Below are 12,643 nucleotides of genomic sequence, written 5' to 3'. Positions count from 1 at the left end.
AAAGTTATTGCAAACGCCTTTCACAGAAAAAGCCTCAGAATTTATACTTTATAGGCACTAGAGAATCCAAGCAGACAATGCCAATTAACAAGGTTTCAGTAGTTTCCACGCTCATAAGTCTCTTTGCTGTACATTAAAGTACCATTGCTTGCAAAGAGCAAAGTCTTATTTTAAAAAATTGTAAATACAAAAAGCTTCACTGTTAGATTTCTGTTTGTAAAAATACCTTCCTCCACTTGCTCTAAATAAAATCTGAAGTAACTAAAGAAAAAAAAAACATCTAATGAAATAGCATAGTAACTTCCCTGATTTTTCTGGATGATCAGCTAACACTTCCAGTTTAGTTACTGTTTTGTATGCATGGGAACATTTTGTATATTTCTTTCCCAGTGTTGACATCATGGAAATTTCACAAAGTTTGACAGTCTCATAGAAAGCAGTACTCCTAAGGGAGTTTGGCAGACATTCATAAATGGAACCTGTTTTCTTTAAGTTTTGTGTAAAATCTTGACAATATAATTGTTCAGCTAACAGCAAAAGGATGGAAAATTTCTTAAACCAACTTTGTGATCCTCTTTATGTTTGCAATGTAGTTATTGTAATGGAATTTTAAAAAGAATCAGTTAGTCTGAGAGCACCTCTTATGAGCAAATACATCAAAAAACAGTAACTCAGATATATACATATTTGAAGTGTCACTTTTAGTAGAATTTTTGCAAAGAGGTCTAAGAGACTGGTCTTTCCCCTTTCTTCAAATTCCTTATGCATTGGAAATAATTCAGTGTTAAGCCAAAAAACACCTGGTACAAATAAGGGAACTTCTAATTTGGCATTTTAGACATGTTTAAATAACTGGGTCTAAGAAAACTGAATATTTTTGTAGTGCATTTTTTACAAAACCTTGTGGCTCAGGTAATTTGTTCTCTTCCAAGGATTAATCAAGAACACAAACACAGTTTTAATTATTTTAAATTTGCTTTATAACAGACAGTATTGTCCTCAATCAAAAGTGGAGCTAAATTGTAAACCGACACTCTTTTTGTAAACTGGCATTAGTTCACGGAAAAAAACATACCTGTACAAGATCTGTCTTGCTGACTGTGTTCATGTAAAGTGTTCAGTTATAAAAGGAATGAATGGTATGTAAACACCATAATGAATGCACAGTGTCACCTTTTAAAAATATCAGTCTTAGTTCAGTTTTCCTTGTTTAGGTATAGAATTAGTAATATTCACTGAAGATTAAAGATGTGGCATATTGCACTTTCTAGATGAGGTCTTGATTCCAGAAAAGAGGATAAAACTAACAGTTAAAGCTCTCAGCTTATCAAATTTCAAGGAAAAAGAATCTTCAGATACAACATTTCTAACTCTCTGAACTTTACTAGTCATTTTCATTTGTATAAATTTGGCATAAAATCATTGCAATCTGGCAAGCATATATGCCCATTTTATTTTCTTTTTAAGCAAGGGTAGCTATGTATGAAGATTCTGTTTTGTCTGCCCTGATTTATTTCTAATGCAGTGTAATTGTGAAAGTTTAAGCTTAGCTGACATCATACCGGCAGCCTCAGTACCAAGCATACAAATATCTGGAGTTTGTGTGTTTGTTTAGGTCATGTTTCTAGTGCTTCAAGAAACAGATTTTTCTTTGGCCTCACAAGAGCTAGATTTAATTCATTATATCCTTTTCCTCCTTCCCAGTTTTCACTAGTTGTTAAATTATTTCCTGAAAAAACTTTCTTTGATATGGTTACATTTCTAAACTTGTTGCTTTGCTCTTCTACTCCTCAAAATAGGAATGCTCTGATTTAGACAGCATCAGTGTCATTACAATTAAAACAATTTCCCTGTAATTGTCTGAGAATTTGAGGCCTTTACTGAGACAGGCATTCCTTTCTCAACTTGAAAGACCTTTCTTTAGCACAGGGATGGCTAGGGGAACTGGTACAGGACCATTAATAATCCGATCTCGGTTCCATTTCTGATGCAACAGTGTTGAAATCTTGTGAAATGTCTGTGAAATCCTGCAAAAAAAAAAAACCAAAAAAAAAAAACCAAAAAAACCCAACACTGTTTTGTGAGATATTTGGCCACTCTGGGCCAAAATACCACAGGAGAAGGTTTTCATATATTTCAAGAGTGTTTAAGCCAATTGCTCAAAATCTCCCCTTTCCCCTGAAGGAAGAAAAAAAAAATCCCAGAACAACAGCCCAACTTCGGTTTGAACCCGACTTCAGGTCGGGCTGGGGCTGGGGCTGGGGGATGCCATTCTGGGGATGCTCCTTGCGGGTTGAGACTCTGACAGCCAAAGCCACAGCGGTGGGTTCAGCTCAGCAGAACGAAATCCAAGCTCTTCCCCGACGGCATCCGGAAGCGCTCCAAGCGCTGATGCCCATTTCGGCCCGCAGGTGCGTTTTCGCAGCAGGCCGCCACGTCCCTCCGCTGCCCCAGCGCGGGGGCGGCGGGGGCGGCGGGGGCGCCGCGGGCCCGGCCAGCGCCGGCCCCCGCCCGGCCGCTGCCCTCGCCCGGCCGGGCCTGCGCGCCGGGCCCCGCGGCTGCCGGGGCTGAGCGCGGCGCGGCGCGGCGGCGCCTCTAGGACCCACCGGGCGGCCGGCGCGGGCCGCGGCGCATGCGCGGCGGCCCCCGGGCAGCTGGCCGCTGCCTGGCTGCGCGGAGCCGTGCGGGCTGGGCGAGGAGGCGGCGGGGCGGCCGCGGGGCTTTCCTGTCGCTGCCCGCCGCGGCAGCGCCTGCACCGCCGGAGATGAGGGGCTCGGCTTCGCGCGGCACCTCCCGGCCCCGATGAGGCCCCGTCGGAGCAAGTGAGTGACGGGGGCGCCGGGCGGTGAGCGACCGCTGCCCCCCGCCCTCCTCCCGCCCTCGCGGGGCAGCGCGTCCCCCCGGGGAGGGGGCTGGACGCCCCGGCCGCGCCCCCGCCCGCCCCGCCGCCGGTGCCGGCCGCCGCCCTCCTGCCTTCTTCAGCCCCTCGCCCCGTGCGGGAGGCGGTGGCAGCTGCGGGGCAGCTCACGGTTACTTCATATCTATATGCGCGCGTATTTTCGCGCGTGTATGTATATGCGTATTTTGAGAGGGCGCGGAGGACCGGGGCTGCGGGGGTGAGCGGGTGGCCCGGTGTCGGCGCGGGGGGCGCCCCGCCGCCGCCGGGCCCGCCCGCCGCCCCCCCCCGCGCAGCCCCGCCGCCGCCCGCCGGGCTGCCGCGGAGCCGCCCGGGGCCGCGCGGCGCTGCCCAGCTGCGCGGCGGCCGGCGGGACGGACGCGCCTCGCCCGGTCGCCTTTCCCTGCAGGGCGCTGGCGGCCTGGCCTCGGGAGGGAGGATGTGGTGAGAGGATGGGGATGTCTGCGGCCGGGGCTCGCCATGGCCAGGGAGGACTCGGTGAAGTGCCTGCGCTGCCTGCTCTACGCCCTCAACCTCCTTTTCTGGGTGAGTCCAGCGACGCGGGTGCCCCCGGCCCGAGCAGGTGGCAACCTCCCGGCTCGGGTTACGGCCCCTGCCACTAGATAATGCACCGAAGGGTACAGCTAAGCGTTAACTTGTATGGCAGCATTGCATTCTGCATTTGCTGAAGGAGGAAAAGTTGCCCGCCATGGTGCCTTTGATGTACACCACATGCCAGACAGTTCTTATCATGGAATAAGGATCACTTAAAAAACACTTTGGAAAATAGTTGCAAGTATAATTAGATTTGATATTAACCGAGTGTTATAAATATGTCTGTGAACTTATGCACCTATAATGGGCACAAATATATAGGGAGGGAAATTTTCAAGGGCGTTGTAGCTTCTTCACTCAATGAGTTTCGAAGCATCCCATAACCTGAACTGAACTCTGAACTCTCGCAGGTATCTGAGCATTAGTAACTCTGTAAAGGCCTTACCCAAAGTCTTTCTAGTACCTTTAGTGACCACATTCTAACTGGCCCAGATGAGGCCTGGGGTGATTTCTTTTGCTTTCAGCATTTAAGTCAAGGTTGTATTTATAGCAGCAGGGTTTCAAGCTCTCCAGTAGAAGTGGGTGTGATCACCACTGGCTCCTAAACTTTCACTGCTCCAGACACATGGAGATTCCTCACAGCCCTCAGTCACTTGCACCAAGTGAAATCTGCTTCCCCCGTATAATTGAGGTTTATGTTGGATAAGTATAGGAGAATGGATGAGTAACAGGCATGATATGCCATACCCTTTCACAACTGCTGACCTGTGAGGTGCTGTAGACTTTCTGGGCATGATGTGTGGAGCACACGTGGGCTTGACCAAAAATAATTTATAGTGGGATTAAGGTGAAATCGCATGAATACTGAGAACTATGTGGAGATCTTCACTTTTGAATAAGAGAGGAAAACTGTTAAACAGCTCTTGGTGCAAAACGGTACTTTCTGTATAATGCAAGTGATCTCACATCTGGGAGAAATTCTGTTGAAAGTGTGTAACTTTATATGTTGTGTTTAGCAGAGATGTAAAATATCTCAAGAAATATTTTATTTCTGCAGTGTTTTGTTAGCTGTTTGGTAAGGAATAAAACCCTGTAACAGCTGATGAGAAAGTCTTTTGTTTTTTAAAAGGATGTGGAATTATTTCTCACATGATATGTGGATTTCACGGGTATTATACAAAATCTAAGGGGCTGTATTTTCTTTGATTAAGATAAAGTTTACCAGGGTTCAACTGTTCTGGGCCCAACTTCTGACTTTTGTTCATGTGCTGTTATAATTGAGTCAATGGATGTCCACATGGGTGAAAACACCCTGTCCTGCCACTCAGTTGTTCTCCGCATTCCTCTGGATTTCCCGTGATTTCTGCCATGAGCCGTTCTCATCAGTCCCCACTGACATCTTAACTCACCGCCTTCTTTGTCCCCTCAAACTTACCCCACTTGTGCCCTCCGCTTCCCTCCCTGCGCAGTGCTTTCTGTGTTCCATCAAATTTATGATTCAGTGGCAGCTTTCCATAGCTGCAGCAGCTATTTAAGTGGTACCCAGGTTATACAGAGCAAGGCTATACCCCTCAGGTGACACTGTGTCACTTGATCTATTGTGTGATGAGGGCCTTGACTCTTGAACAGAGTGCTCTGTTTGTCAGTCCTGAACTTCTCTGCTTTTGTAGGAAATTCTGCCCTTACCTTTGGAAGGGGCTAGTGGGTTGTGCCCCAGTTCTTCTCTAGGGAGACAAAGACTGGATGTGTATCATAAAATTAAGGAGGTTAAGGCTGGATAAAGGAAGAGGCAGTAAGCAGGGAACAGGCTGAAGAGGAAAACATATCAGAAACAGAAGTGGAGCTGGGAGAGGCATCTGTTGTCTCACCAGGTGATTTAAATGTTTGCCCTCTTTGCTAGAATTTTAAGTTCCTTTCCATGTCAGGTTCCTCTTTCTGACTTTTCATTATTCTGCTTGTTTTTCTGTTGTGGATCTAAGACATGGAGCTGTAGGCTACCTGTGAGCTTGGCAGTAAAACAACAGTAGCTATATCCATAATGTGGTGATGCTGTTGCTTGTCCATTTTTAATTCATGTTTTCAAGATTTTATTTAAAGCATTCATGGCTAGAAATTATTACTTATTCTTCAGATCTTTTTGGTCTTTAAATAATGATGTCTCATAACACACAACTAGGAAGTGTACGAAATCCCCTTTCCTAGTTGTATGTATAGGAAAGGGGATCTTCTGAGTCTATTGCGGTATAAAAACAAGTCCTAGGCAAGCAAATGATAGCTTCTCATTCTCATCTTCAAAATAAGAATATAAAAAATGTCTATACTGAGTCCTGCTAGCTGAGGGCAGCACCCAGGCAATTACACCCAAGCTGCTCAGTGAAATGTATATTAAGCCAAAGTGTGTGAATATGTAATTAAATAATAAATGCTGCCAGTATCAGCAGATGAGTTGTACCAGAGATGCTGCAGAAAATAATGCTGTCTTCCACACTGTATATATAATTAAAGGAGGTGGAACTAAAATGGGAAAACTGGCCAGTCCATTTGGAGTTGATAATTTGCATTTTAAAAAGCAGATGAGTGCAACTGTTCAGCAGCTTGAAACAAAAAGGAACGTGGGTCGGCCAGAACTGTGTGGTAAGAAACAGGATGAATGATGGGTAGGCAGCTAAATGTATTAAAATTAAATAAGATTTCTTTGGAGGAGTGTGTATATAATACCTTGATCTGTTTCTTATCTGGTCCTGTTCAGATGTGTATTTCACAGCTAAAGGCAAATCTGCTACTAGTTGCTTATTGTAGGCTGTACCATTCTATGAAATCTCCCGTATCTCATTCCCCATCAGGGTTTGAACTTTCTCCCGTTGGGATCAGTGGGGGGTTTACCACTGACTTTTCTGAATATGAGAACATTACCTCACTGGCCAGAATATTCTTGTGAAATATTCCCCTGACAACAGGTGGTTGGCCACTGATATGGAGATATGGGAAACTGCATTTTCCCCTTGCTTTTGCTCTTCCTCCCATTTGGAAAGCTTTAGCTTTCCTTTTGCTTGTGTTAGCACTTACTTTGATAAATACCAGCTCAGATTATGGACTGGATGGCAGGAAGTTTAGATTGGATCAGCCACTTGAAAATGTGCAGCCACATTCCTCACGAGCTGTGAATATGTTAGGTTCTGTCTTAGCAGATAAAAACACTAAGCAGCATACCTAAAATACATTAGGGTAATGTCTGTATGATTCTAGTGTGTGTACAAACCTCACAATTTAGGAGGTGTATGCTTAATTCTCTTAAAGCTTGTTCTTGCAGGTTTTTTTTCCCTTTCTCCTGCTTCCTTTCATTCAAAAAAATAATGTGCCCAACTGCTTCGTCAGCTATTGGTGCTTGACTGAAAACATTGAAGATGTACAAACATCTTTGTGAGCTAGCGTTTGTTACACTTTTTGAGGTTTCTAGCCTGAAGGCTGCTTACATGTAATCCATAAGCAATCAAGTGAAAAAGATGTTGGCTTTTTCAAATCATGGTTTGAGGATCCTAGCCAGAATAGAAGGACGGTCTCTCTGTATGTCACTGTGGTGTTGTCCATTGGTAGGTCTGATCGGTCTAATCATATATTGCACTCAGAGGATTGTTTTCTCCTTCTAACTGGAAAAAAATAGCCTCAACTCTGCTGAACTCTTTACTTTTGAAGCCCTGACAAAAACTGTGAGAGAGCCTGTAGCCACTGTATCTAGTACAGGCTGATTATCTGGTTCTAAAGGGGGCGTATTTAAAAATTTCAAGTGTGTCATATATGTAACTGTTCCAGCATGTGTATAATGGGATTCCAGCATTTTTCATTACCTGCCTGATGAGGGCAGACTAGTGCATATGAAGCTCCTTAAGAAGGTGTTAAATAAACTGGCTAATCTGACCATTGATCTGGCTGAAAAACTTCAGATGCGGATGGCTGCCATAACACACTGATGTCTTCATATTTTGGCTGCTGTCAGCGTCAAAGAAAGCACAGAAGTTTATCACTCACTATGCTGTGATCCTTGTAGCTTCTCCAGAATATTACTCGTAAGTGTACAATTGCAGACTTTGTCTTTGGAAAGACAGAAACTGTTTTTACTGGGCTTAGCTAATGAGCTGTGGTGTGGAATGGTAGGGGGGGTGTGTGAGAGAGAAGAGAGAAGAGAGAAGAGAGAGAGAGAGAGAGAGAGAGAAAGTGAGAGAGAAAGTGGTGTTTGTTATGTTAAAAAAGCATTTCTGGCCTGAAGGCTGCTTACATGTAATTCATGAGCAATCAACTGAAAAAGTATCTGTTTTAGTAGTTCATCCCGTTTTGATAATTTTTAATAATAAATTTTACTGCTTCAGAAAGTATCTGGGGCAACCTTAATAGAGGTTTTGTGAATGCATTGGTACTTCTGGAACTGCAACCTGCAAAAGATCTTGAAAGACAATTTCTTTTAAAATGTGAATGAATCTATTGTCAGTGCTCCGATTGTTGTAGATTAAGAAAGCAAATATGGTATAGACCTGATGATGGCCTTCTGGAAGCTGTTTCCATGTGTTTATTGGACTGGAAAATGTCTTATTCGAAGCAGCAAGAGTCGCAGTTTCAGAAGCTCCTCTGTCTTTTGGGTTCATATGGGTTTTTTGACAGTGCACTGGACAAGGAATATCATTCAGACATAAGCCTGCACTTTACCTTTTTCTTTTCTTTTTTTTCTCCTGTCATCCTCATGTATAGATGAGCATCACCTCTTAACCTAATTTAAGACAGGGAGAGATTCAACTTTATTTCTGCAGATGTCTCATCTTCTGTAACACAGCCATTTGCAGCATATTACATTCTGAACAGCCTAAGAGGAAGGACCTTCCAAAAACATATGATTTGGTGTTTTTCTTGTCAAGATTTAGTACTTCAGCAGATCATCTCAGTGGTGCCTGAGACAAAGACAAGTTCCTACTACTTCCTAATTTTCTGTTCTTAGTGGTAATACTGTCTTCTACTACCTCTAGATAGCATGTGTGTCTGTACTTGGAAAAATTTGTTTTTGATAGCTCTACAGATATCTGAGATAGCTCTACTGCAATCTGAGACTACTAGACCTTTCCTTCTGGTGGGGCTTTTCCTTATCAGCAAACTCCTAACACTGTTTGAGCTCAGAAACAGTCATGGAGTTAATGTGAGCATCCTCGTTCATTTTGAGAACCGTACAGCTTGTCATTATATAAATTCTCCTCACCACGTTTTGCAATATTGCCATCGATCTTCACTGCAGTCTCTTCCCACTTAAACTTTCTTTGCAGCAGTATATACCAGGGAGTCCTTAACTTGTCTTATAGAAAGACTCCAGCCACAGAACACAGCCAACCTGTTATAGTGGCTCAGGTATAACACAAGAGCTTATCATGGGACAGTAGTCCTTAGAAGTGTGCTAGAACATGAACTAGAAAATAATGCTGAGCATGGGAAAAATTCAGTGTCCTGACTGCTTGCAATAGTAGGGAATTAAGCAAAGCAGCTTTGTGAGGCGCAGGCCTTTTTTACTTTTTTTTGCAGCTCGTCTACATGTGTTACTCTGAAAAATCATAATCAAAATAGCTAGGTAATGATACTAATAAAAGCTGAACAATTATTTTGTCAAAATTTTTTTTTAAAAAACAGCAAAATATAATGAACATGCAGAAAAAAGCCTATATAGCTTTTTTGTCATCAGAAAACTGGGTCAACTTATTTTGTTGCTGCTGAGCATGTGATGTGGGAAGGAGGAGCAGCTACTTTTGTATGTCCCTTATAACTGAGAATGGCTGTACCATAGTGGATTGGGCAAATCAAGATTGTAAGTTGCAGATGACTGTATTGTATGTGTTAAGCATCTCCTAACAGATGATTCACAGTGTCACTGAATGTTCGAGTCAAGCCAGGGATGTGGCCTTATCCTTCACCTTGTGAGTTTTTTTCTGCCTACGGGTATGCTGTTTCTGTTGAGCGGTGGTGCATAAGCTTTCCTTCACATTAGATCTTAGGATGTAGCAGCACCATCGAATTTGGACTATGTGATCACAGCTGGTAAACATTCCTGTCAGATAGCAGTAATTGTTTTGCATACATCTTAAATTTGATTTGCCGAAAAAATACCAGGTAAAATGAAAGAACAGGAAGTTTCCAGTTAGTTTTCCCATTGTTATGAACCATTTTGCACACTTTTAAATCATTTAGTTTTGGGTATATGTTTCATCTGTGAAAATACAGTCAGGGAATATTAGTGTTGCACAAGGAAGCACGAAGGATGATTGGAAGAAGCAGGTTTCCCTGTTTTTCCAAGCTTAAATATGTGTTGTATCTTGTAATTTTTTGCTTCATTTTCCATATTTATTGTGACCCTGCAATCGGTCTGTCCTCTCTTACTTGGAGGCAAATTTTGAGTAGAAGTTGTATTTCTGCTGCTTTCCAAATGTCACTACATCAATGGGATTTGAAGGTATCTGGGATGAATAGTTAGGGTCAAATTTTAAAAGAATTTAAATGACTAGTAATATCCGTTGGAATGAACATTGCCTGGTTGGGTACCCGCAGCAGTGTAAACACGGAGATTATCCTAGGCTAATACACTCTGTTTTTAGTTACTGCAGTGTAGACATGCGTAATTAAAATCTGCTTTTCTTGGTACTCTTGTATAAAGAAAATATCTACAACCTGTACAAGAAAGAAACTCTAGCTTTTATGGGAATGCAGTGTCATTGAATGGAATGCTTTCAGCAGAACAAGCTATAGGAGGAGTTTTAAAGAACTAGCAATGCTTTTAATACTGATTTTGAGAAACCTTTTACTTTTTGATTTCTGTAGGCTGCATTATTTATATAACATCATTAACACTATAGCAGCACACAAAAGCCTAACTCGGATTCAAAGTTCTCTTTAAGGAGCTGTACAGATATAAATCAGAGGAGGATCAAGTGCTAGCTCTGGGGACCTTGAAATATAGAAAAGCAACTAAACAGATTTGAGTTTTTTTTTTTTTTTTTTAAGTAAGTCACTTCTTTGTTTTCCCTTAGATAACATGTTAGTCTTTTTGTTTATGAGGAAGATCTGGAAGGAATGTATTTGAAGTGGGGGAGAGTAAAGGAAGTGAATGTGTAAAAGGTAAAGGAAGCTGCTAGGGGAGAAGAGACTGATCTTGATAGTCCAGTTGGTCTTATGAAGGTCTACTGTTTGAATAGGGAAGGTGCAGACAAGCAATACATTACCAGGCCGTGTCCTAACACAGTAAAGCAGAGTTCAGCCATGGCTCAATTTTGCATCTTTCATGCATCTTTTCACAACACCTTTCATCCCACGTATCTTCATGGGTGATATGGGTCACCCTGATGGTATATCAAGAGTGAACTGGTAGACCAGTCTCTGCAAAGCAGCCCTGAAAAGAAGAATGGTTCAGTGTGATGCTGGTTAGAAAAAAATAAACCCCAAACCCACGATTATGTTAGAAGTGATAATAACATACTCCTTAACTAGCATTCAGAAGTCAGTGAAACCACAGATGTTTTGGGAAATCCTCACAATTAGCAGTATGGAACTCATTGTATCCACCTTGAAGACAAAGGCACAAATTAGTGCTGAGTAGATTTGAGCCAATAGCTCAAGGGAGAGAAAATATTTCAAACCAGATGCTTATACCACTAAGCCATGACCTCCAGCAGAAATGAAAATGTCCATCTTTACTGTAGGTGTTTTTTTTTTTCTTTCAATCAATATCTCTTTCTATAGAAAATATTTCCCCAATTATTCACTAACCACAGACACTGTTTCTCTACCTTGAAAATTTTACATCGTCTTGAGAGTCTGGGAAAAATACTAGATGGATCATAGGAATAATACCAATTTTTAAATAATTTATAGCTGTTTTCCAAAGTATAGGAGACAGCTTAACTTCTTGTGGTTTTTATAAGGATGTGTGAGTTAATTAAATATTGGTAATCTTCATGTGCTTGTGGGTTCTCACAAGTGAAACAGGGAAATTAAATGAGGTATCCATGACAAATTGATGTGTAAGCCTTATGAATCACAGGAAATCTGTACTCTTTTCTTATATCGGTCTTCCAGTTCTGTATATTGGATTTAATAGTCATTTGCCTGCTGTCTGTGGGTCCAAGAGAGTTTGACTACCATCTCTGAACAAAAACAAGCACTTCATAGAAACAGTTAAGAGTGTGTTGTGTATTTATGAAGGCATATCTTGATGGTAGCTTGTGACTTGCGATATGGATTTCTGTCATTTGAGCTCTCTGCATTGCTACAAATTACCCACAACAGCAACACATCCCTTTGCCTTTCCAAAGATATTACTCCTTTACAAGGAGAAGGTTACTTTCCTGTTTTGAGGAAAAGTGGCATGAAGCTTGACCTAAGAAGAAGTATGAAGTACAGTGAGTAGGCAGTCAAAGAGAGGATGAGTACAGACATATGTACAGTTTCTCTGCCCTCTTTTCCCTTTAATGTGCTTTTATGCTACCCAGAACAGATATTAATACCTTGGTCTGACACTCAGAAGAACCTGCTGTTAGATTAACTGTACCTAAACCTGTTTGCATATTTGAGCTCTCATTTCACAGTTATTTTTATTGAGCTACTGTAGGATCCTTGCATGGTCAATCATTGGAGAATTTGCTTTCTTCCCCTGGGAGAGTGACCCATTAGTCAGTGCTCTGGCAGTTGCCTTATTGCAAAGTGTGCAAGTTCCAGCCTATGCCACAGATGAGGTTGTTAACTCAATTGCAGCTGTGCAAGCAAACTTGGATTCAAAGTGCAAATAAGTACCTGCTTGGGCTGTTTGTAAGTGGGAGAGGACTAAGGCATGACCCTGTACAGGAACATTCTAAAAGTACATATTGGCATGTTCTCAGAATAAAAGGTGCATTAATGGAGAATAGGGGAATTTCCTTTTTTTGTAGTCCATTCTCCTTTCTATAAACAGTTGTTTGCTTTTGCCAGGCAATACAGAAAAGCAAGATCTCTCCCCCGCCCTTATGCCCTTTCCTCACAAAAAAATGTAGTTGTCTGTGTTTGTCCAGTGAACTGAGTCATCTGTGTTTGTTCAGGGATCTGGATATTGAATTTAATTGTGAAAACATTGTAACATGTTCTGTTCATGACCTTGTAGTGATTTCTTTCTTTATTTTTATTTTTGGTAAGTCACAG

At 42.2% G+C, this 12,643-nt stretch overlaps 1 protein-coding gene across 3 annotated transcripts in view; it reads left to right on the top strand.

Annotated features, from left to right (window-relative positions):
* Positions 1-2,742: 2,742 nt before the first annotated feature.
* Positions 2,743-12,643, top strand: part of TSPAN12 (tetraspanin 12) — a 52,051-nt gene continuing 42,150 nt past the window's right edge. For 2 of the 3 annotated variants that reach the window (XM_067315290.1, XM_067315310.1), the window contains exons 1-2: positions 2,748-2,822; positions 3,306-3,442. In XM_067315290.1, coding sequence (XP_067171391.1) covers positions 3,377-3,442 — 66 coding nt within the window. In that variant the 5' untranslated portion in view covers positions 2,748-2,822; positions 3,306-3,376. Of the gene's footprint in view, positions 2,823-3,305; positions 3,443-12,643 lie in introns of all 3 variants that reach the window. The other variant, XM_067315301.1, reaches the window with a different exon arrangement.

The sequence above is a fragment of the Apteryx mantelli genome, chromosome 1 (genome assembly GCF_036417845.1).
Source record: "Apteryx mantelli isolate bAptMan1 chromosome 1, bAptMan1.hap1, whole genome shotgun sequence".
Taxonomy (NCBI): domain Eukaryota; kingdom Metazoa; phylum Chordata; class Aves; order Apterygiformes; family Apterygidae; genus Apteryx; species Apteryx mantelli.
This window is presented reverse-complemented; position numbering and strand designations above follow the sequence as displayed.